At 41.5% G+C, this 24,642-nt stretch overlaps 3 protein-coding genes across 6 annotated transcripts in view; 2 read left to right on the forward strand and 1 right to left on the reverse strand.

The window, feature by feature from the left end:
- Positions 1-4,571, forward strand: part of srsf7a (serine and arginine rich splicing factor 7a) — a 5,064-nt gene extending 493 nt beyond the window's left edge. For all 3 annotated transcript variants that reach the window (XM_027032701.3, XM_027032699.3, XM_027032700.3), the window contains exons 2-8: positions 782-997; positions 1,258-1,437; positions 1,792-1,854; positions 2,152-2,190; positions 2,603-2,716; positions 2,976-3,092; positions 3,971-4,571. In XM_027032701.3, the coding sequence (XP_026888502.1) occupies positions 789-997; positions 1,258-1,437; positions 1,792-1,854; positions 2,152-2,190; positions 2,603-2,716; positions 2,976-3,092; positions 3,971-4,022 (774 nt within the window). In that variant the 5' untranslated portion in view covers positions 782-788 and the 3' untranslated portion in view covers positions 4,023-4,571. The remainder of the gene's footprint in view (positions 1-781; positions 998-1,257; positions 1,438-1,791; positions 1,855-2,151; positions 2,191-2,602; positions 2,717-2,975; positions 3,093-3,970) is intronic.
- A 754-nt stretch (positions 4,572-5,325) lies between these two features.
- On the forward strand, positions 5,326-11,924 carry kptn (kaptin (actin binding protein)). The gene is made up of 12 exons (XM_027032694.3): positions 5,326-6,026; positions 6,110-6,192; positions 6,345-6,429; positions 6,971-7,025; positions 7,471-7,549; positions 7,911-7,984; positions 8,119-8,225; positions 8,391-8,486; positions 8,853-8,931; positions 9,803-9,938; positions 10,141-10,314; positions 10,874-11,924. The coding sequence occupies exons 1-12, from the start codon at positions 5,816-5,818 to the stop codon at positions 10,949-10,951; spliced, it is 1,257 nt and encodes a 418-aa protein (XP_026888495.3). The 5' UTR covers positions 5,326-5,815; the 3' UTR covers positions 10,952-11,924.
- A 104-nt stretch (positions 11,925-12,028) lies between these two features.
- Positions 12,029-23,586, reverse strand: hnrnpl (heterogeneous nuclear ribonucleoprotein L). 2 transcript variants are annotated; one of them, XM_081718599.1, is made up of 14 exons: positions 23,439-23,586; positions 22,432-22,550; positions 21,941-22,178; positions 21,587-21,674; positions 21,039-21,133; positions 20,741-20,813; positions 15,392-15,427; positions 14,938-15,006; positions 14,509-14,765; positions 14,196-14,317; positions 13,505-13,706; positions 13,315-13,372; positions 12,628-12,723; positions 12,029-12,354 (listed from the first exon to the last, which is right to left on the reverse strand). In XM_081718599.1, exons 1-14 carry the CDS (start codon positions 23,553-23,555, stop codon positions 12,296-12,298), a joined length of 1,629 nt encoding a protein of 542 aa, XP_081574725.1. In that variant the 5' UTR covers positions 23,556-23,586; the 3' UTR covers positions 12,029-12,295. The 2 variants fall into 2 exon arrangements, with proteins under 2 accessions (XP_081574725.1, XP_081574724.1); XM_081718598.1 differs by having other exon boundaries at positions 12,628-12,734; positions 13,314-13,372.
- Positions 23,587-24,642: the final 1,056 nt, after the last annotated feature.

Below are 24,642 nucleotides of genomic sequence, written 5' to 3' on the forward strand. Positions count from 1 at the left end.
AGCCAGTTAGCTAAGCGTAGCTTAGCTAGCGGCCTGTACTTCTCGCGCACTTTTTTGCTGGTTTTATTAGCTCGCCGCGTGCTAACCGGCAAGCAAGAAGTTCACAGTTGTTTCCGAGCGGTGCAAATGGATATTATATTATTTATAGCATTATATGCTTGCGAATAACGTGGAGGCTTGTATCTGCCTTAGTAGCTTAAGAACCACAGTGGGCTAGCTAGCGTTAGCTAGTTAGTTAGCAAGTAGTAAAGTTCTCCTCGCTTGCATGCTAGCTAGCTAGTTCACGGAATGAACTTAAATGAATGTCTGTTAGTAAATAGTGTAACTGTAGAACGCTGGCCAAGTTATCTGGCTGTTTCGCTTGGTCGTGGTTTATCCCGTTAAGCTATGATTAGTTGAATTATAAAACAAGCGTTGGAATTTAATATAGGAAACCCTATCTAGGAGATTTATTTGGAATACACGTCTGGTTTTAAAACCTAATAGCTATTCGACTTACAGAAAATATTAGGACTAATTTAATAATCGCGCGTTTCTCTACAAGAGGGAGCGTCGAGTGCTTTCACTAACGTTGCTTTGGTTCATGAGCTTCGGCGCCCTTTGGTCATGGCTGTGAACTGAATTTGCCCCATTAAGTGCACGTGTGTTATGTTACACAGAACATCTGCATATAGATGTTATGATAAAAGACCCGAGTTTGCGGAGTGCAGACTGAGCGCCGTCAATGGGTATGTTTTGTTTTCCCTGCAATGCATGCAGTTCACACTGGTTCGGGTTGCAGGTTCGAGATGTCATACTCTTCGCGGAGTTCCCTTGACTGTAAGGTCTATGTTGGTGACCTGGGCAACGGTGCTGCCAAGGGTGAACTAGAGAGAGCGTTCAGCTACTATGGGCCCCTGCGCAGCGTGTGGGTAGCACGCAACCCACCTGGCTTTGCTTTCGTCGAGTACGAAGACTCCAGAGATGCAGAGGATGCTGTGAAAGGAATGGATGGAAAGTAAGTTGGCTTGATTTCCATCTGCCTACATATCCCACAGTTGATCCCATTCCTGGGTCAGTTGATCTCCAACCCTGACTTCTTCAAGGAGATCTGAGGCTGATTGCATTTATGTCCTTGTTCAAGGAATTGTTCAGATTTTATTATAATGGGGACTTATCCAGCTGAGTGATAAATGCTGCTTTGTGAAGTACTCACTAGTGGACATGTTCTGGCGTTCTTGCTGGTCCCTACTTACTACTCGTCCCTCCTTCCCCCAGAGTGCTGTGTGGGACCCGCATCCGTGTGGAGATGTCAAACGGAATGTCACGGAAGTCCCGCTTTGGGCGGCCCAGCCGACGACAGTTCGATCCCAATGACCGTTGCTACCAGTGTGGAGAGATGGGACACTATGCCTACGACTGCTATCGCTACAGCAAGAGAGGCAGTCGACGCAGCAGGTATGAGCACTTGTTTAATATAAACCTATCTGCTGTCTGTATTGGGTACATGCATTCTGCACCTACACTCACTTGCCACTGCTTTAGGTACACCTGTCTTACAGGTGTGTTTTATAGGTGTGTGCTTACAGGCTGTAGACCATCTGTTGGCAAACAACCTTTTTGTCTTGCTGGTCTGCTGTCTGGTATTGACTGACTGGGTGATCCTGAACCGTTCTGTGATGCTAACATTGTAGGTGCATGATGGTGTCTCTTGGACTGGTGTGAGCACATTAACCACAGCTGCAGTCTGCACACTGTCGCTGTGGTCCAGATAAAACAATGGACCCGATTTAAAAACTTTCTCCTTGGCAGGTCCCGCTCTCGTTCCAGATCCCGTGGACGGCGCTACCACTCCCGCAGCCGTAGCAATGAAAGGTAAGTCTAATATGCTCCTCCCTGCACTGCTGACATCAAAAGGATTTCCCCATTACTTTTCAAGGCACACAGGGAGATTTTCCTTCCCGCTAATTAAGAGTCTAGACCTGGATTCCTGATGGGTGGCTTCCTGGTGTGCCAGTAAAGGCGTTGGATCAATAAAATCTAATCGATCGGGATGAGATGAATGGAATTACCGCGGGTATTCGGTAGGGCTTTGAGTCCAATTTCGGAGCCTAGGCACTAACGTGTGTCTTTGTGCCTCTGTTCATGTCCCTGGTTTGGTCTGTCTGGCAGAAGGTACCGTTCCCCATCATACTCCAGACGAAGGAGCCGGTAAGTAAGGATATTGTGCCAACCCCACTCTGGCATAGTGAAAGGGGATCACGGGCATTGGGTTACTGAAACCTCTGGAACATCATACATTTCAGGTTATGGAATTTTGAAAATGTCTAAGAGGATTTGACAATTTTGGGGGTCAAGTCATGGAATATTTGGGGATTTTTTGTTTCTAGCATCCTTACATTTTAGTTGCCATTTACCAAAATGTTATTTGCATATATTAAGTTTTTATAGTTGTTTGATTTTTACAAAGGCATCCTGTTTCTGTTCATTAGAGGTGCTGGAAATTCAGCTTTATAGTTAAGTCAGGGAGCCCTGGGTCAGTGATTACTGTAGACACTAGTGGTATGATGTTGTGTTGGTAAAGCAACAACTTTAACAACTTTGGTGTGGGTTTGTGATTTAGATCGGCGTCTGCTGGCCGCTCCAGATCCAGAACCCCAGTTCGCCGCTCTCGCTCACCTGTGCGCCGGTCCAGAAGTCCAGCCAGGAGGTCCAGAACACCAGTCCGCAGGAGGAGGTAACATGCACGGACAGAGAACATGCTCTTTCTGCAAGCTGCGCTAATGAAACTCGATTTTTATTTAAACTAATTTGTGCTGTTGTCTTGATTTGACCTGTCAAGTGACTTCTACAAAGTATTTAGTCCAAATTCAGTATTAAGAAGAAAATAATTTCTTTGCAGTAATTTTATCTGCAGGTTGCTTCATGTTAGGTATTTTAGTAATTGAGGAGTGTCTGGCATGTGTGCTAATATTTCTGTCTTTCTGTCTGAACAGTCGCTCTCGTTCCCGCTCTCGTTCCCGCTCTGGTTCCAGACAGAAAGCACGTAGTGCTTCCCGGTCCAGATCCAGGTCCAGATCCCGCTCTCGTTCCCACAGCAACAAAAAAGACAGGTGAGGCTGTCTTGTTCTTTACAACCTCGCATGCCCTTCACACTTGCCACTCCCTCTTTATGGAAAGTAGTGTTTTCAACCACCAGTCAAAGTTCTAATGTCCTTTTACTCTTCTCAAAGTAGGAGAGAATTGTAAGAAAATTTTGCTTGGAATAAAAGCAATTAGAAAATGAGAACACTGTCACTGATGCAAAGCACCAAAGCTATTTCAGTATTAAGTGGCCCCTTGTGGAGAATTTTATTTTTAGTGTAAACATTAGTGTCAGTCAAGTCCATAAAAGTAAAAATAAAAGTACAATAAAAAATGTATATTGGTGTACAAATGATATTTAACAGTACATTAGTTTTACTGTTTAAAAGACATGAATGTTTGGCGGCACTGATGCATCATTATTTCCATATGCATCAGTATTCAAACTAGATATTCACTTGCTCTAAATAGCATGGGTCAGTGAACCTCGACATGCTACTGCCATAACTGCACATGTCCAAACTGTTTAGCATGTTGTTAATGCAATGTTGAGCTGATTGCTCCCCCTAGATGGGACCTGCACATGTTTGAACACGATTTATTTTGAGTAATTCTTCCCAGTTTGGGTGTCTGTTTGTTTTGGTTACGTTATCCAAACTGGAAGATTTGTGCTGCCCTCCAGTTGCGTCTAGTTTCAAAAGGCATAATGTCTAGCTACGTGGATTGACTCTCGACCTCCTGTGCTGGCAGTGGTGTAAGAGGAATACTGAGAAGATGGAGTTTAAAAAAAAAAACCCCACCTTTTTATAAAGAGGGAGAGATGATTGTGTCCTACTGAACAAGTTGTGTAATGGAGATACTCAGCAGTACAAGGGAATGGTTTACAGACAAAATTGTGTGTGTGTAGCCGTTCTAGGTCCGCGAGTCCGAGAGAGAGTCCACCAAGAGTCGCTGACTGATCTGAAGTGCTGACCTCATCTTCACATGTCTCTGTTCATCTCCATTCTCACCTCATTGTGCATTGGTGCTTGAGGTGCATCTTAACCCCGCCCCAAATAAAACAATAGTGCCCTCTGCTGGCCTCTCCTTCAGCTGTAGTGTTAGTTTCATTATGAATTTGGTTGTTTTAATATTAGTTTCATTGGAGTGTCTCTACACCCCCCCCCCCCCAGTGGTTTTCTACTGCCATTTTTAAGCCACGCATCATTCTCTTTAAAACATTAATGTTTTAAATAATTTTAAACTTTTTTTAGTTTCTGTTCCAATACTGTATTATGATTTTAGGCTACTGGAACAGTCAGCTGAGCTGTGAAGGTTCAGTTTATCAAATAGGATGAATGAGCTATGATTGGTTGAAGCTATGCTGAAAGTAAATAGCCATCCACTGCCCTTTGGATATTTTTTTTTTTTTTTTTTTAATGCATTGAGTCTTTCCACACTGTTTTGTTGCTCAAGCCGAAGATGCTTATTGGAATTGGACAGTTTTCCAATAAATACTATGAATGTCATGTACCCTTCTGATTTTTTCACAGTAAATGTCTCCAAGTCACCATCTTTTTCTTCAGGCATCTGTGGAAATGGTTCTAAAGCAATTTAGCAGGACAATGTTTGCGCTCCAAACAGTTACCCATGTACAGCTCCATAATGCTTCAACGGCATCAGAACCATCATACAATAAATGCATATTAAAGGGCTCATGAGTGCACATGTTAGAGCTCTTGTACATTTTTTAAATAAAATACACACAAGTTACTTTTATTTTGTTTATCTTCAGTAGTGTTTTACATTAGTTTGTGTTTTGTAGTTTTATATATGAATAAACGTGCTTTCCAGCTGAATAGCTGAAATTATTTTGTGGGTGTGAGCCATTTGCCCAGCATTATGTGCATATATGGACTATTAAATATAAAGGTATACTAAAGGTTTCCCAAAGGAGTGGACCGTGTACATCACCTGTGCTCTGTCCAAAACATCTTTTAGAAACCTTGTATCCTGTGCATGTATGTATGGATATGAAATTTCAGTTTGTTTTTCTCAAGAGAATATTTGCTGTTTACTACACTTTTATATATCATACATACACCCATAAGCCTTATTAAAACCACCTGCCTAATCTTGTGGCGGTCCCCTCTGACCCATGAGGTTCTGAAGTTGTCCTGTGGTGTCTTGTACCAAGATATTAGCAGTAGATCCTTTAAATCTTAGGTTGTGAGGTGGGAGGCTCCATTGATTAAACTTGTTTTTCCAGCACATCCCACAGATGCTCGATTGGACTGAGATCTGGAGAACTTGGAGCACACCTTGATCACAATCTGGCCTTTGTCAAAACTACCCAGGTCCTTACACCTACATTTTTCATGCTTCCTGTACATGAACTACACGAACAGACTATTTGCAGCACTTGCAGCCTAATATGTCACCCTCTGTCAGGTGCCACTGTAACGAGATCAATGTTATTCACTTAACCTCTCAGTGGTTTCTCTGTTGAGACGCATCGGTGTAATGACGGGACTCTCCACCATAAAGGTCCCCTTCCACAGAGTTTCCGGCGTTGTCTGATGACGCAAAGGTTTTGATTGGTCAGAAAGCCGAATGCTTTAAGCTAATTGGTTCGGTTCACTGCTGACCCAGCCCCAAACCGGATGTTTTGACGCTAGTGGAGAAAGAAAGGTGAAATGTAAATTCAAATACATATTTACACATCTTCTAACAATTTCACACATCTTCTGAACAATTTCGTTCATTTAACAAAATGCTACCTGTTGTGGACACTTTATGCCCGTTTGTTGAAGACGGCTTTAGTCGCTTTCCATCTCAGAGCAACATATACGGGCTCTGCCAAGCGGGTGACCAAGAGTTGCTGGCCGCTACACTGAAAGGGAAAGTAGTTTCTTTTAGGTACCAAGACGTCCAGCATAAAATCCGACCGGTGGCCAAAGAGGTGCAGTTCACGTACATCCCAGGTATACTCATTTTCACCCTTTATACAACGCTGTTAGCTACATATTTACTTTTGTAAGCGTTTAATTGATCTTATTTTTCACAGTGGATGCTGAGATCGTTTCTATCGACGCGTTCAACAAATGTCCCCCAAACCGAGGGCTGGTCGTGGGAATCACCTTCATCAAGGTGGGTTCGAGTGGTTGGGATACCGGGAGTGCTTACATATGTCCTATCTTTTTTTATTAAAAACAGAATACAACCACAGTGTTGGGGGACACAAACATCCCTGTTATGGTCTGCCTTCGTTAGCCATTAATTTTCTCATTATCCCTCCATAGGACTCGGGCGACAAAGCCACTCCATTCCTGAATATATACTGTGACTATGAGCCGGGGTCAGAGTTCAATCTGGAATCCATTGCCCGTGGGTTTCTTGCATCAAAACTCATCTTACTAGGATAGACTGTTCATTGAAACATGCTCATTGTCCTAGGGTAGACTGCTCAGTTACTATTGTGTAGTCTGGATACACCCACTTGGATTATGTCGTCTCTAAAAACAGTTCACTAATTGCCATTCTATCCATTTTCAAATGCTGATTTTAAAGTTTCTATTACCATAGTCATAAAAGAGAACATAACTGTAAATTTGCCCTGAAACCTAACTTTGATCCCGACAGTGAATTTCTGCTCTCTCCAGCAGTGTGCCATTTTTTTCAGTCTGAACATCAGTATGCTGCTGGAATGCCCCGTTGAAGTTCTGGAAAGCCAGATCCACAATCCTCACAATGGACTTGACAATTAGCAAACAAGTTGATTAAGGTGTATGAGAGCAGAGATAATGCTGACATGCCCAGGGTTCTAGATTTTGGGTTCTAGACAGGGACATAAGTGGTAGCATGGCAGCACAGTGATTAGAGAGGAAAGCGATTAGCGAGTAAGAGAAACGTCTTGTGTTCCTCACAGAGAGCTGCCTTAACCTGGAGCTACAGTTCACGCCCTTCCAGCTCTACCACACTGAGTGAGTATGCACTTTGCAGAGTGAGCATGAACAGAGCGAGCACACGCCACATGTGTTCTGATCAGCTACAGACGTGGTTAGTGTGTACTTTTAAAACCATGTGCACCTAGATGTGAGTGAGTGCTCAAGTGTACACCGACTAAGTATGCATCTTGTTGAAGGACACTCTGTGGGAGTGTTCACTTGGCATAAACTCGACGGCATGTTCTCTTAGAGAGAATGTGTGCACACTACATAACATGAGTGTGCACTACATCTCAATAATGACACCATTGTAGTGTTTATCTTGTGTTTTACATAAGAACAAATACAGTTGGATTGATAATCAACTATTATAACAGTTACAATCATGTGGTATTAATATGGTACTGTGCTACTGGCTTTAATTACCTTTAATATATAGGTGTTTCTTTCCATGTTTGTGTTGTATCATGATGGGTTACAGGCTACAACATGGGGAAGGTCTGAAAGAGACAGTGTTTCTGCTCAGTGGACATGACCAGCGCATACACCTCTACAAAGAGGCAGGTGCTGTGTGCGTGCGGGTGCGGGTGCGCGTGTGTGTGTGCATGCATGCGTGTGTGCGTGTGGGGGTTCTTATCTATGTATGTGTCTCCCACTCTGTGATACTTGTCTCAGGATGGATTAAGACTTTGACATGTGGAAGGAACACCTAGTCTGTAGCTGACTGACAGTCTTTCTTCAAACTTTTTTTCTTGTACTTGTCTCTCTCTGGAATTGTATAATTTTTATTTGATTTGTTAAATTACCACAGCACATTACTCTGTGACTGGTTGAATTACACCCCCCCCCCCCACGTGTCTCTGATTGGATGAATAATACCTCCCTGTGTCTGTGATTGGTTGAACTCTCTCTGACTGGTAGAATGCTTCATTGCACCAGTTTGAAGAGCAGCCAGTGGAGAGGTTCTTCCCTGAACTTAAGGACCTGCCTAGCAAGTATGTGATGGTGTGTGTTTGAATAAATTAATTCATAGGAAATGTGATTGTGTTAGTAAAACGGTGGTTGATTTAATTCATTACTGAAAAATACGAAAAAAGCACTAACTGTACGGTGTGTTTGTGTTCTGCAGTGTGTTGTGGCTGGATGTTTTGAGTATTGACAGTGGACGTCGTCTCACAGCCTATGGATGTCAGAATGGTTGTGTTGGGCTTGCTCTTGTAGATCAGAAAGAAACAGGTAACACACACACACTTTGTTGCTCTGCTCATTTTAAATTGCATCATGTTTCCATACTAATATGTATGGTATAGCTATACGTTCATTCACAAATAAGAAGATTAAATAATTGCATGTGTGTGTGTGTCTGTGTGTGTGTGTGTGTGTGTGTGTGTGTTTTAACAGAAATTCTCCAGAGTTGGCGTCTGCAGCAGGACAGTCCTGTATCCACTGTCTTACTGTTTCCTCTGAAGCTAGCACACTATGATAGTAACACCAGTGGTGTGTGTGTGTGTGTGTATTTGCCATGTTGGTGTATGGGTGTTTGTACCATTTTGGTGGTTGAATGGTAGGATTCTTTTGTCAAATGTTAGTGTGCAGTAGTGTCATTGTTCTCTGTAAATGTGTGTTGTTGGTGTGTGTATGGTAACATCATTGCCCCTTTTTTGTATGTATTTGTGTGCTGCAGTGTATTTTTCCTGTGTGGGTGTGTGGTGGTGTGTCCTCTGTAAGTGTGTGTGTATGGTGTGTTTGTTCCATGTTTGTTCCATATGCATGGACCAGGTAGTGTGTTTGTTCCATTTGCATGTGTATAGGTGAACTTGCTGTACTTGTGCTGTATATCTGATTGCTGTGTTTGGTCTCCAGAGTCTCAGGCAGATCAACATCAGGTGATAGAATACAATCTGTTAGTTACAAGCACTATTGAGATGGCTGTGGTGTACAGGTGAGAGTTATGTATTTGTGTTTGTGTGTAACATAGTAAGGCTGGACGATTAATCAAATTTTTATCGTTATCTCGATAAAGTTTTTCACAATACATACATCAAAAGGACTTTGATAACACTGGGAAAAAGCTCCACTCAAACTGCATTACATGTGGGCAGCAACAGAGTGAACCCTTCACAATGCCATTCTAGCTACTTTCAAATGGAACAAAACCTTTATCATTACTTAAAGTACAACCACAATCAACGGTACGAGGAGTGTTGAACAAAAAATGGCCTGACATGATCAGTTCTGCTTCACATCGAGATGTAAAACAAAGCGCCATTACGCAAAGTGTTAAGCATGCCCACTATATGATTTGGGCTCCTGGTATCACAAAGAAATACCAGATGATATCACAAGACTACGTGGCTAAAGCAATGTTAAGAATGGCTAGAATAAAAAGAATTTGCACATATTAAGTAAAATAGATAAATGCTACAGGATTCCACCACAAACTCATGTCACCACTCCAGGAGATTAGTGGTGCAAACGTGTACAGTTAGAACTAAAACAAGAGGAATTCTTTGTTTTTAGTTCTTTTACATATTATCTATTGTTGATTAAACCTGCAAAATAGTTTGAATTATTCTTGGTTCATTTAAAAAAAATAAAAAATGTCATAAATACTATCTATTTTTTTCAAGATCTGAATCTGTAACTGCTTGGATATGCACTGAAATTCTCTATTTTAACAGAATTTAATTTCATAATTTCACATCAATATTGGGATATCTAAAAATGTTATGGCACCTTACGTTTTTGCCATATAATTTATCCCAAAATCATGCTCTCTCTGTGTGTGGGTGTGGGGGTGTGGGTGTATTTAGAGATGTGGAGCGAAGTGGTGTGAGCAGGCCAGTGTGTTTAGCAGACAGTGATCAGTGTGACGCAGTACTGTGTGCCATCCTTATCGATCTGGATTTTGATGGACAACCAGAGGTGTTGCTAGGAACATATGGACAGGTACAAACACACTCACTCCCATACACTCACCTCATTCCTGAGAAAACGTTTTATGGATAATACTGCTCTTATAGAATATAAGATTCTGAATTATGTGAAAAATTTCAGTAAATTGTGTACTTTCCCATATAAAGGCAACAGAATTTTACATGACAGTTTGGCTTTATTTGAGCCAGTCACACCCTTGCTTTGGCTTCCACAGGACTTGCTGTGCTACAAATTTCAGCAGTCAATAGGAGAAACAGAGGGGCAGTTCCAGCTGCTGTGGAGACGGAGCTTCAGAAGCCCCCTGCTGTCAATTATTTATCTGGACCTCACAGGGGATGGACTTAAAGAACTAGCCGTTCTCACTATAAAAGGACTGCACATATTACAGGTGTGTTCATTCATTCATGCACTCATTCATTTTTTCAGTCCCTTGAGGAAAATGTAGCATATTTGAATTAAAAACATAGTAAAATCCTCACTCTAGATTTGACTAAACATTCCCATTGCTACTGTAGGAGTTGCCCTGGTATACTATCAGGCTGTGTCTCAAGATGCATACTTGCATTCCCATAGCCACACACACTAACAATCGTCATGTTAAGTGGACTTATATTCTTAATAGTTTGTTCTTTGTAGAATTCAAGTATGCTTTTATTTATTTAAATGTGAGAAAGTGTGGTGAGTGTTTTACATTGTGTGTTTCTGTAAGTGTAAATGTGATGGTACTCTTGCAACTGCTGTTGTAGTTTTGGAGAGTCTCTGTTACTGATGTACCCAGCATAGTGTAGTAAGATGTAATGATTTCTGCAAGACTTAACCAGCACATACAAATAAACCAACCAACCAACCAAAACACCCCCAGCATCATTCCTTGTAGGATTACATCTCAGTAATGTGTAATGTGTGTTTATTCTTGTTCTTTTCCTTACGCCTCTGTCTCCCTACAGCACAGTCTCATCAGTACAGCTGACCTTGTTCTGCAGCGATTGGCTAACAGGGTGACGAAGCTATCTGCTACTACCTAGGACCAGCCAATTGCAAACCAGGATGGTGAATGGGTAAAAGCTTTCACCAGTAAAGGGCACAATAGTTCAAATGTAAAATGGACTGATCCAAGAATGTGTACTAGTTTGAATTCTCTAGAATTAATGTGAATAGCCATGTATAGAGAAGGGAGAAGACTTTACGTAAGCCATGGTGTCTCCAACTGTCTTCCTGGAGTTCCTTCCTGCAGACTAGCCCTGCCCCAAACACAACACACCTGTTTCAGCTAGCTCTTTATTAGCTTTTTGTGTTGGTTTTGGGGTACAGCTAAAAATCACTACTACTTGACATTTGCCTATCACTCATTATGAAACTGGAAAAACGTACCAACCTGCTGTTTTATTTGTGTGTCTGTTCTAGAGGATGTGACTGTAGGTAGTCTATCCAGGTCCCTGTGTGTTGCTAGTTAGTGTTAGGTTCTTAAATGATAATGGGCTCCAACTGAAAGCAGAGGTAAACTGGGTGTGTGTGCCTGAAGTTTCTCAAAGGCAACTGCTTGTTTAATCCAGCTTTGTATTTCATGTGCAAGTGTGTCTATATTATGTATGGTGATGAGCTTGTGCCTTTGGTTGCTGGCCATCATGTCAATGTGGGGAAAAAAATCAGATATTAACCAAACAACACAGACCCAACATTGCCCACTGTATTATAATGCTATTTTTTAAAAACCAGAAACTCAGGCTGAGGCCTATCTAAAATCCTTCATTAGTCAAATTTTGAAGCACAACAACCTTACCCCTGTATAAATGCATTTCAGCCATGTTAATTTGGCTTTTTACTGCCTTTATTTGTTTTGATAAATTCAGTTTATAATGATGACAGATTAGCCTATTAGTTTTATATAAATCAAATTAACTGAAAAAATAAAAGTAAAAGCTGCAATGGTACATTTTACACTTAAAGAACTAAGAATTGAGTGTTCAGTACTCAATAAAAGAAAAAGACATTACTGCAGTCTTGTGTGTGTAAGCATATATATGTCAGTCTGGAAACACCATGTACTACCACTTAACCATTTTACACTCCTTACAAGCTGTCCAAGCACAGAGAGAGAACCGTCAGATCACACAGGGTGTTTATTTAAAGAACAAAAACATTTGATCACTCTTCATACAAGTTTGCCGTGATACAGGGCAAAACCAAAATTTCATTGTAAATAAAGAATAATAAAAAAAATGTAATGGAAAAAAGTTAACACTATGCTTGTACAAAAATTCAAATTCAGATTTGCTCAAGGGAGTCCACGTCACTCGCTCAGGATGAGACACAGCTAATCTGTTAGGGTGCATCAAAGCTCATTGGTGGTCAGTTGGAAGATAAAGGGTTCAGTTAGCGTTCTGTGCCGTGGAAAAGCACAGTTTAAGAGTGTAGGGATATGGCCCACCTGAGAGAGAGAGAGAGAGAGAGAGAGAGAGAGATTACATTCCATCTGTGCACTCAATCTCTCACTGTAATACACAGGCCCACCAACTCAATATTAAAACTACTGCAAGTGATTCAGTTTACTAAGACTGCAACAAAACTGTATTTAATGATAACTGTTACCATGGAAACCAGCTGCTGTGGTGGGTGGATGGCATGAATTTCTACTAGACACAGGAGTCACAAGAACTTGAACACAACAGCTGTTCCGAAATTAAAGGCACGCTAATCTTACTTGGATTTTTCATCTGGTAGTGGTTCATCAGGGAGAGCGCTTCCATGGCGTCATTCACCGTCTCCCATTCCAATAGCCCAGAAGCACTCCTCTCACCTACATCCCCGCCAACATGTGCACACGCATACAAAAACGGGAATAATTTTATTAAAATGAAACTTGTAAAGGTCTGGTAACCACTGCAACAATACGATATACATTGTCTTCATGTCTAACTTTTCTACCCCAAAATTTGGGCAGCACTAGCTGTTGACAAAATGCTCATGTCCTATAGTCTGGATGTTGTTCAGTTCATCTGCAGCTCTTAGGCATTTTTTCTACCCTAAGCTTGCCCGGCCTTCGTTGGGCGTGCCCAGCTCATGTAGTGGATAATAGCAATATCTTATGTGATCTCCCACATGGATAATGGCGATAGGTCACATGGATGATGGCACATAAATAGCAATGGCTCACATGGATAACCACACAGAAATGCGACAGCTCATGTGGATAATGGCCATGTTTCCATCAGCTTTTTAAGCTCAGCCAGAGGAAAACTAATTAAAATATGAGAAGGGCTAAAGCAGCATTTTGTACAGATCAGAATTCTGATGTGTTATTAAAATTTGCATAACACTATGTCTATCATTTATTCACAATAGATGGAGGATTGGGTACACAAAGTGCAGGGATGCATGTTACACTTACTCTTTCCTGTGAAGAGTTTGACATTGGCTGGGGGCTTTATCCCCAGCTCATCACAGATCTAAAGAAAAACAAAACAAAAATAGAAAAGGTTAAACTCACTCTCTCAAGTTCATAACATTAACTTAATTAAAAAAAAAAAAAAAAATAGAAACTCTAGTTCAGGTTTCACAAACACAGACAGATGCACAACCTGGTTAAAGATTTCAGGGGAGCTGTCGGGCTGTCCGTTGAAGAAGTGCAGGACGCTGCTGGGACGCTGGATGCGGTTCTTGGCTGCCTGCTCTGGGGATGTGAAGCGGTTGTTCCTGCTGCCATGGAAATCTTTAAAACTGCTGGTGCCATCCTCCAGCTGGTATGACTGGCCTGGGATTATCGCCTGCTGCTTCGACACGCTGCGTGCGCGCACGCACACACAGACACACACACGAGAGAGAAAGCAATTAATGAGGTAGTGTCATAAATATAGTGCAGGCATGTGTGATTTAAGATGCATGGTCATTTCTGTGATTTTTGATGATCAAAACTATTACTGCAAAACAATCAAAATGTTCTATATTTCAAAACTAGGCGTTTAAAAGAATACATTTTAAAAAGGCATTTTTGAAACACCTCAGCAGGAGGAAATGTAGCTAAAATTGAGCAAAAATAGTAAAATCCTCTTTCATGGAATTTATGTCACTTGCAAGTTTCTTGTACATCACAACAGAGGTGCTGTAAGAGTTGTAGAGGAAGATGGTCCACAACTACTCAGGTAACAAGTCACATCACCAGCAGTCTAGCCAGAACGTGCAGCATTGCTGACCTTTTTAAATACACCTCATTAAACTCAATTTGTGTATCAGCAGTATCACAGCCGTAGATTTAGGCTAGCAAGTGATTACCAAATGTTGAGCTTCTGTCCAAAGAGCATGGTGTGGTTCAGGTGCGAGATGGCTCGCTCCACAGCGTAGCAATCCCCCATCTCCACCATGGCAGCACCTGGCTTACTCTTCATGAACTTCACCTGCAGGGAGCCACACACAAACAAGTGTGCTGCACGTGACTGTCATTTAAGACAGATGGATAGATGAAAGACACAATGGAAACAGAAGTACTGAAGTAAACTAAAGTGAAACTCCAGTCGACAGTGGATATCATGTATTTTTGTTCAATCCAGCCACTAGTTATCCACCTATTACTGACTCCTTCACTGACCCTTTCCACATTGCCATACAGACAGAAGATGTTGAAAATCCGGTCAGCATTGATCTTGTAGGGGTCAAGGCCATAGACCATAACGACTGGCGAGTCTGCCTGAGAGGCATACTCAGGTGGGGGTCCATACTGTGGGCCACCATAGCGGGGACCTCCTCGTCCACGGCCAATAGGGGGACCCATACGCCTGCCCTCATAGTGTGGGGGCGGGGGGCCATAGGAGTCATCATAGTGACCGTAGCCACCCTGTGGACCCCCTGGAAGCACAGTAAATGTAGTTAAAGGTAGTCAGCAGTGATTTACCATCCACTGTGTATATATACAGTCCGTCACTGACCAAAAAAAAACCCCAAACAAATTTCTGCATCCACAGTAGACCGAATGTTGATTTGTGTATGTTTTGGGCGGCGGTGAATGAGGGAGGCTAACCATATTCCGGAGGGTGGTCTCCCAGCAAGGCTGGCTGTCTTTGACGCTTGTTAGGGTTAGCATTTGGATCTGACAGAAAAACAAAAAAAACCAAAAAAAAACAAAAAAAAAAACAACAACCACACAGCTCAACACTACAGAAGAGCAACTGACTTGAAAGGCATCACACAAGAACAAAATCAGCTGATCAAGCTAAAGGGAGAGGTAAGGTGCGATAGTGACTGGCATGCAGGAAAGCCTATAACTGCATTAGTTGTAAATGCAGTGGGGTGGGCCAAAACCTCATAAACACCACAAAAGGAAATGGTGAAAAGCATACTAGAAAGCAAACAACTACAAAATGGATTTTAAGAGATTACAAACTCTCCCTACATTTGTTTTTACAAATCTGTCACATCCTAATCAATCAAAAACCTGAACACATACAGACGCACGCAGACACACACAAACACACCTTGGGAACTGTTCCAATTGCCGTCTGAATCAGCATCTGCACAAACACAGGTACACACAGACACACGCACATATCAGACTTGCGGGAAGAAAAAAAAAACAGCAGTAAACAAAAAACAACCCCCACCACCCTTTTTAAATAAAAAAAAAAAAAAAGCAAATGAACCCCTTGCGGAAGACAGACAAATTTAAACCAGTGGGACACAATAGTTTATAGTGCATTCTTTTTCACATCCCTTTAACTGAAGTACATGTTTAATGGGAAAATCCAAAAAACGATAAAATGAAAATGAAAAACACCTAGCCAACTAGCAGCCTACCAATGCACAGCCTTCATACAAGAAACACCTGAACTGTTCTTAAAGCATGATGCGTGTTAACGCAATATAAGATCAACATTAAGCTCATTTCCAGACAAAGCAGAATTCCTGAAGGTGATTCAACACTGGAATTACAGTTTAGTCCAAAACTAGGCTTATTCCATGTCTGAGAAATTGGCCCATATTGTTCATATTGCCCCAGCTTACGTTAAACGCCAAGCATTTTCAAGTAATGACTTCCCAGAATGATCTCTAGATCAAAATGTTACTAATTTTGGGTCTACTGGTCACTTTGTGCTGCCGTTAACTGACAATGCCCTAGTTAGAGGCTCGGCAGGAGACCTGGCACCTTTTGGGACTTTCATGTCCAATTACGATCAAAGCTTAGAAACAAACACTTCAGAAGCTAAAGCTCCCAAATCAGAGATGCAACAGTGCAAACATTAGTGGAGCCTCTCCACATTGGATAAAAATTACAATTTTAAACATTGATATTGAAACCTGTGAACTATGGAGATGACTTGGAGATGCAACAAAGCAGTAATAAAAGGACACCTTCCCCCAAAATGAAATGCAATAAATGACATTACTGTTCATTACAAACACGACAAGCCTTCGTTAAATTCATTCTGACCTTTGTTGAACTGAAAACAATTAGCAGGTAATTGTTTAAAGATTTAAAACACTAAATTTGTTTAGTGAATGTAGCCCGTCTTTAAAAGTAATTAATACAGGTCAGTATCCAGTATTTAACTCATTTACTAAAAAAAAACCCACCAATGGTTTTTCCAGAAATATCAAGTGACATGGGTGCAATGTAAGGGTTTACTTTTCAGTTTCACCCATTTTCTGCACATTACTACAGAGAAGCATTTTCATTTAAAGCAATCTCAGGAAAAATAAATAAATAAATAATTTTTTTTTAAAAAAAGCAAAAAAAAAAAAGCAGTACTTAAAATTTGGCATCGGATCTTCTCCAGTCAACAATCTTATCGCTTTGCATCAATGTCATGACATGAATGACATTTGTAACAGAGCCAATTACATTTTCTAGGCTTCCAGTTTACTTGATTCCCCATCTAAACAATTCCTCCAGAACAAATGCACCATCAATAGAAAGACTAATTAAACAATAGCCAAAGGGTGTCCAAATGTGTCTGATGGACTTCTTGAAGATCTATGTTCCAAGATCCAACACCTTCAGCCACCAATTACGATTTAATGATGGTAGAATATGAAGTGACTGTCCAAGCAGTTGTAGCCAATTATTCTTTCCTATGATTATAGATACAAGAGCAGCACTGCCCGGCCCGTGTACCCATTCATTAAGCTGTGGCATCAAAAAGAAAAACCTTATGAGACCAACAATGAAACCCAGTGGGGACCAGTGAACGTGGTAGTAATTGTGCCAATACAAGCCTATGTGGTTTATACTTGCTTTTGAAGACAGTTAACAGAAGCATATTTCAAATGAATGAGAATCAAGAGTGCATTGCCCCGAAGGCAGGAAGGGAAATGTCTTTATTGGAAGGAGAAGGTCAGCAGACGTCAAGGGCAGCTAGCGCCAGGCTGACTAGCCGAGCGAGACTGCAAGTCAAGCCATGTGCAATTCCAGTCCGCCACAGCCGAGGGCTCCCTCTGCTGGTGGGAGAGCTCGTACGAGAGTCACCACCATTGAGTCACTAACCGCAGCACACACACACACTTTACAGAGGGCAGGGAGAGAACCCAATAACTGCTTGCTTGAAGGGGGAGAATGCTTCGCCAGTGCCCTGTTTCTTCCCAAACCCCTCCCTGAGATTTGAGTTCCTGGCCAGTGTTCGTTCTCCTTTGTGTTTTGGTTAGTCGTCCACGTGTTCTGAGGCTGGTTTAGGTGTTGTTCCAGGCACGAGTGCTGCTTACCCGTCATGAAGTATGGGAGCTGCCGGCACAGCGCCGATTTTGAGGGCAGACGCCACTGCAGCAGCCAAGCTAATCCGAACCTGTGTCACACGGAAGGCGTAACAGCAGTCAGAACACGCAACGCCCCGCTCAGAGTGAAACAGTTAAATACAACGGAAAAAGAGGGATGAAGGAAAGAGAGGGAAAAAAACCAAAAAAAACCAAAACAAAACAACAAAACACCCCAGAACAGAGAGAAGCACCCAAGTCCATCAAAAGAGAGAGCTTAGGGAGGGATAGCGAGGCTCTAGCTACATGTTCGGTGGCTGTGTCTCCACGGTAACCCTCAGTGATCCTTTCCATGTATGGTAATGTGGTGTTGGTCGCAGTGGTGTCCCAGTGGTCTGGTGAATTTCACTATCATGATCATGGACGTGAGGCTTGATGTGTTCTCATGACGATATTCAGGCTGATGGCATGGCGATGTCGCTTGGTGTGTCTGTGCTGCTACTTCTATGTGAGACCATGACGAGAGCGCTATGGTGTGAAGTTGCGGCGAGATCTTTGCTTCTATGTTGACATGACGATTCACTGCTCGCTGTATCTACAGACAATGCCCGTTTGGTGTGCTGGCCGAGTAGTCTTGACGCGGTGAGCATTGAAAATCTCAACTTGTTGTCATGATAATGTCTGCTCGATATGTAGTCATGATGATCTCTGCTTGTTTAAACTGCAGCAATCCTGACATAATGTGCGGTGACAACCGTAGCTTGGTGTGCGGTCCTGGCCGTATCGGTTGAGCATGGTGTGACGTTCTGTACAACATCTACTTGGTGTGATGCAGTCTTGGCTTGGTGTGTTGTCATGGTTATGTCAGCTTGGCATGTCATGACGATCCCTGTTCATGGCCCTCATGTTGTAGGAATCTTGGCGTGGCATGTTGTCATGGCAATGTTTGCTGTCATGTTTTCATCAAGGAGTGGAGTAGTGATAGCATAGGTAGCCCACACACCAAAGAAACAAGATAAGGCAGGAAGCAGGAAAAATCAATTTATGATCCTCCCACCTCCTCTCACACTCTGTCAATATCTTTGCATATCATGTCTGATGGCTGATTGGCTGGCTCATGGTGATGTGTGAAGGAAAAGTCTTCTGTGATTGGCTGTCATGTATTATCCAAAAAATAAAAAATAAAAATAAGACCACCCTCCAACTTTGATGTTAAATCAGAGAGGGTAGTCATCTTGAGGAAAACCGATGCTAGAGAAGAATGTCAGCTGTACTTAAGTGTTCCTTTTCCATGTAAGTGGACAAAACAATGACATCTCTGTAGCATTTAAGATGTTGTTCAGTGTACCTCCATTTGATTGCGGCATGTGGTCTGAGTAGTATTTGATGTTCAATGTACGTTTTGAATGAACAAACAAAAATCCACTTGAAAGAAAAACAACAACAACCACCAAAAAAAAAAAAAAAGCTTGCGAAAAAAAAATGTCAGAGGAAAAGCAGTGAACGGACAAAATTTAGTGTACATTTTGCATGTTAGGTAGGTGTTCAGTAGCTGGTATACTACAAATCCAATGCATTGGAACAGTGATGCATGATGACACCATGAGAAACAGGAGCTTCTCTGTGTTCAAGGCTAACTATGACCATTGGTACCATGTATTCAAGAATAAACATGACCAGCATAATCCACTGGGGATGTGCTATGGTTCATCTGAATAAACCAAGAGAACAAGTTTCTGTGGTGCATGAGAACCAGCTTTTGACTGAACTGCTAAATTATACAAATGCATTAATTATAATCTGTTAAGGCTAAAAGGTCAAAATTATGTTACAGTTAAACCGATCCTGGTCTGTCTAGGGCTGCAGCAACAAGGCTTGAAATGAACTGGCTGTGTGCAGCAGTTCAAAGTCTTGTGTCAATCAAAAATCTCCTGTATACACTGACTGCCACAAAACCACACCTACAGAGGACTGGGCACTAGCTTCCAGCCCCACTTACAAGCTCCGGAAAACTTGTTTTTGGACTAAAACATTAATAAAGTCTGAAGATTTTCTAGGCTATGACCAACATCAGAGTAGGAGCATTAGTCTGAGATCAAGCCCACTCAGTATCTAATCTTAACATTTGAGTCATCAGCATATGTCAAACATCATAAAATGATCAAGGCCTACTGTCCAAGTGTGCAACAAAAGCTAAATAACTACACAGGAGTTGTACAGCAGTCATACACTGATGTGTTTTATGAATAGGACACCAGAATAAAAATTATAACTGTGCACTGAAATCTACTCAGTGCAGGTCTATCGAAAATTTGATTAATAGAAGAGTACCGCGCATTTTTTAAATTTTTATATATATATATATATATATATATATATAAAAAAAAAATATAAAAACACACTACAATGCTTAATGCCAATACCAAATGAAATGCTGGGAACCACTGTGTAATTATGAGTATACCAAAAGATTACAGAGAAGTGGTCCACTTTTCAATCCATATCAGCATTTATCCTACAAGGTAAAAAAAAAATAAATAAATAATAAAAAAATAAAAATAAAATATATATATATATATATATATATATATATATATATATATATATATATATATATATATAAAAATATAAAAATATATATATAAAAATCTCCACCATGTTGCGCTTTCTGGGTGCAGAGCCATGCGGCGTGACTGTAGCTGGGGGCGCGTCAGGGATGGGGCACGCTGTGCTGCTTCACGGGTGAGCAGGGAGTGTGAGTGCGAAACATGCCTGTGTGTATGGCACGCTCCGGGCAGCATGCAGCTCAATGGTGAAAAGACCCACGTGAGACAAAAATGGGTGCATGTGCGTGAATGTACGGTTACAACCTCACGACTTGCAGCAAGAGCCCTCATAGCTCGTCTTTAAACAACCGTGTGTGTATGTGCGCACATGTGCTGTTTGTGCCGATTTGAGGAAAAAAGGTTCAAGACTGAAGCCGATTCAAGAAGCGACACCTCTGTGGAATGTTCTCTCTAGACATGGTGACACCAGAATTCCACAGGGGTTTCACTATAGGAGGCTTGCCCACATACCCATTCCCACAACCAATTAAGTGTGTGTTTGCAGATGTGCAACCGCACGCGAGTGCGGGTTACCTTGGCCGCTCAGACTAGGGTTGGTGTAATCCCAAGTGTCCTGGTCATTCTTAAACACATTGAGACGAGTTGGCTGCAAAAGATATGGAAAAACATGTCAAATATTGCTACAAGAATTCCTTTCCCTCTGCAACCCAGTGAGACTTTTCCACAATTCAGCGTTTGCACTTAAGTCATCAAGCATTTCATGAGCCTAATCAAGTGTATTAGAGCAGAGGAAACAACGGTATGGACTGAAGAGAACTCCGCGAACTGCAGGGGTAGCAAGCTGGAAGTCTCGTCTCGGACAGTAACTAACCTTTGCATATTCGATTTTGAGGGTGCAGCAGCCAGAGTAGATGTCGGCGCCATTTAAGGAAGCTTTTGCTCTCTGAGCACTCTGGACTGAATCAAATGTGAACAGGAGTCAAGGAAATCACAATACTACTGTAAGCTAATGCTAATAAAAAAACACCAAGCTAAATCCCTAGAATTAAATTTTTCTGGTGACTTTTTTCTACACATATGTAACCTTTCCCATTCAGTCTTGTTTCTGTTTGATTTCAGATAAGACTGTCATTGTAGTTGTGCAACGCCATTTTGTTTGGTTGTACAACTACAGTGAGTCTTATCTGAAATCAAACAGAAAATGAAAGGAAGGTTCAGAAAGCTTGCCTTTTTATAAACAATACTGGCCAACTAGACAAACACCTCGAAATTAGTGTGAAACACCACAATCTGCTTGATCCTATCACAAAGTCTCCTAATGTGAGCCAAGCAACTCACTCTGATTAATACATATTGCATAGTCTGCACACAATGTGACACAAGAAGCAGTTTACACTGTTTTCACTGATGATGAAGGATATTCAACCATTGCCTGCACACCATTCTTCCTGAAGATCACAATCCTCTGTACAGGGCCACAGTTATTACAGATGGTGTACAGCACATCCTGTGGACAGAGTGACATGTTATAGAGGCAGCAGCATCAAGGTGCCAGACGACTTTACACGTCACTCGCTGTTTGCAGGGTGGCTCTAGGCATATCACCATGGCAACAGTGTCTAAGAGGCACCTAATTAGGACAATGGGGAATTAATGACAGGTCAGGGAGGTGAACAGAGCTGAAACTTAAGGGGGCCCCCCCCCGTGTTCAGACACATCACAAATATTAATTGCATCATGTCATTCAAGGTTAAAGAGGCAAAATTGTATTACTGTAGTAATGGGGTAGATGGGGTTCATGATTGTGAAAAGCAGGATGTTGTTCACGCTGGGGGCATCTCCTGAGTCCCCAGGCCGAGAGATCTTCTGGCTGGTGGAGTAGTTAATGTAGCAGGGGCGGCCAGCGATGTACACCTGGTTATCATTAGCGTACGTCACTGCATTACACGAGCCACTCATGTCTTCATACTCTACCAGAGCCTGTCGCTTGTTTGGCATCAGAACCACGTAGCTACACACACACACACACACACAAAATTTGAGTTCTTGACAGGTTGACTAGATAAGCCACTTTTGAAAACATATAATGGTGAAAAAGTGACCCAACATTGTGCAAATGTGTTAAAAAAAACAACTTTCGACAACCTTGGTCACAACAACTTTTTTTTGGATTTGGTCAAATGCAGGAGACTCAACTATTCAAACAGCATCGTAGCTCCATACACAAAAAAATCATGTCCCAAACAACGAAAAGTGCGGTTTACCTGATTGTACCAAACTCCCGCAACGCCTCCACAATGTCGGACTCGGTAATGCCGTCAATCAGACCCCTTACATGCACTACCAACGAAGGCAGCGTCTTGTGGGGGTCATCATAACCCTCCTAAAAATACACACAAGGGTCAAGGTACATCGGGTGACCCCTCGCAATGACGGTTCTATTTAAGTAAAATGTTAATTAGGTGAAGCGCGAACAACCTGACAAGAAAACATATCAAATATACTAGCTACTCATTTTACACCGGCACGTTATTTTTGACGACGTAAAACAGAGTTGCCGATACATTTCCAACTTAAAGCACACGGTTGTGATCATAGCATTGATAATTGCAAAACAATGGCCAACAAATATGAAAATTGTTTGAAATACATAGCATAACCAAGAATTCACAGCTTCCGAACTATTCCTCCCTATTCCTTTCAGATCTGAACCAGACGAATAAGTGGTTAGCTGTTTGCATACAGACCACGTTGCGAAGCGTTTGGTATATTAGCAGGCTAGTTATAGATATTTCATGCGTCAAAATAGAAACAAAAAACATGTTTCGCTAAACTAAAGTACAAATAAACACAATCACAGTTAGTTAGTTAGCAAGTTAGTCAGCACGTAAACGTAGCTGTACCTGGACGTGTTATTGGTGTCAGTTCATTCAGAACAAAGCCCATTGAATGAAAACCCCTCCCAAGCTAACGGGGCTAGCGAGCTAGCCAAGCTTCCAATTCATATTTGAACTAAATTACCAAAATGCGAAGCAAAAAAAGGGCTTAATTTTTAATATATATTTGCAAAGAAACCTTATTCTTAAGTACAAACTAGCTACAGCAACGGATGTTGACAAGAAAACAAAATATTTTGTTCGCTAGCTAGCTAAGGGTATAGCTCGTCGGTAGCTCAATTATAATGGAAAGTTATTACCCACTATTTCAAAGTCATACCGCTTTTACATATTAAAACGCATATATTGCGATCAGTAATAGGGGACAACCGCACCGTGGCCATTCCGTCGCTGTCTGTTTTTTGTCTTTTGGTTGCTCTGCCTCCCTCGCTGTAATAACGACCCGTCGCTGCAGCCATGTTGTCCCAAATAAACCTTTTAAAATGGACCATACAGACGGCGACACAGAGGAGGACAAAACGCGATGGCGAAAATGCGAGAAGACAGCGACCATTCGGAAAGTAGCTCCCATTTGAAACTCCTCCTTGAACCGAAAGTTTGCCGGTAACAAAAGATATACGAGCTATAAAATAGCAGTGCGGAACAAAATAGTATATAAATAGTCGAAACCCATTTCAAATCTAAATCATGTTCTTCTTATTTAGAATGACTTTTCATTATTCCAACTTATTCTTATGCTTTAATTTTGGTCGGCTTTCATGTCCCGCCCCATGCTTGGTTGTGCGAGGCGCTATTAGAGTTCACAGACAAAATTGCCTACTAAAAGTGGAAAAAACAAATCGGACACGCTAGTCATTATACTGGGTGACATTTGCAGCGTTTAACAGTCACTCCTTTCCAAAGCGACTTACATATTTATCACGTCTTACCTGCGTCATTTGAAGTAACAACTTTGGAAAATGAAAACTCTCACGATAGTGTTCTGCCCTCAACATCAACCATCCGGCAAGCCACGTGTTTCGAGGAAATTAGTTTTTTCGCATTTTCGTTGCGATTTCATATTTCAAAGGTGTGTGCTAATCTTACTGTTATTTATAGCGCTTAATTTACATAAATATACATGAATATAAGAAGGTTAAAATGTAACCCAAGCATTGTTTTGTGTGAGCAATGCTGTGTAGTCTACTGTAAAAGCACACTGTATGGAAGATACTAGTAACAGTAGGCACGTAACTCATTTAATCCAAATGACTTACTATAACTGAGTCTGCTTAACATTTTATTTTAACAAAGGTAAATGGCCCGCTGTTGTCATCCATAAATACAAAATAAATCTGCCAAAGAAATAGTGACTACAGATGAGTGTTGCACTCCCTGATCTTTCCATTAATCCACAACACACAGCCGGGTAAAAATCGCTTGAGAAAGAAACAGGGATTACTTTGGTGCCACAACCTGGATGTGGTGTGAAGATCAGTGTGGATACAGCTCCTACAGACAGCATTGTTTCTGACAGACTGAATATCCTTTCTAGCCTACGTTCATTATTTTATTTATAGGTTTCAGTGTGTCAGTGAA

The sequence above is a fragment of the Electrophorus electricus genome, chromosome 8, assembly GCF_041902795.1.
Source record: "Electrophorus electricus isolate QZ-2024a chromosome 8, ASM4190279v1, whole genome shotgun sequence".
Lineage (NCBI taxonomy): Eukaryota > Metazoa > Chordata > Actinopteri > Gymnotiformes > Gymnotidae > Electrophorus > Electrophorus electricus.

Excerpts from the sequence above, each read along its gene's own strand:
- kptn (XM_027032694.3), top strand. The coding sequence starts at position 5,816 with ATGCTACCTGTTGTGGACACTTTATGCCCGTTTGTTGAAGACGGCTTT. Across the intron at positions 6,193-6,344 it reads TGGGAATCACCTTCATCAAG|GACTCGGGCGACAAAGCCAC; the intron begins GTGGGTTCGAGT and ends ATCCCTCCATAG. Across the intron at positions 7,985-8,118 it reads CTTAAGGACCTGCCTAGCAA|TGTGTTGTGGCTGGATGTTT; the intron begins GTATGTGATGGT and ends TGTGTTCTGCAG.
- hnrnpl (XM_081718598.1), bottom strand. The coding sequence starts at position 23,555 with ATGGTCCATTTTAAAAGGTTTATTTGGGACAACATGGCTGCAGCGACG. Across the intron at positions 21,134-21,586 it reads TGTGCAGGCAATGGTTGAAT|TTGATTCAGTCCAGAGTGCT; the intron begins ATCCTTCATCAT and ends TCCTGTTCACAT. Across the intron at positions 20,814-21,038 it reads TCAAAATCGAATATGCAAAG|CCAACTCGTCTCAATGTGTT; the intron begins GTTAGTTACTGT and ends TATCTTTTGCAG.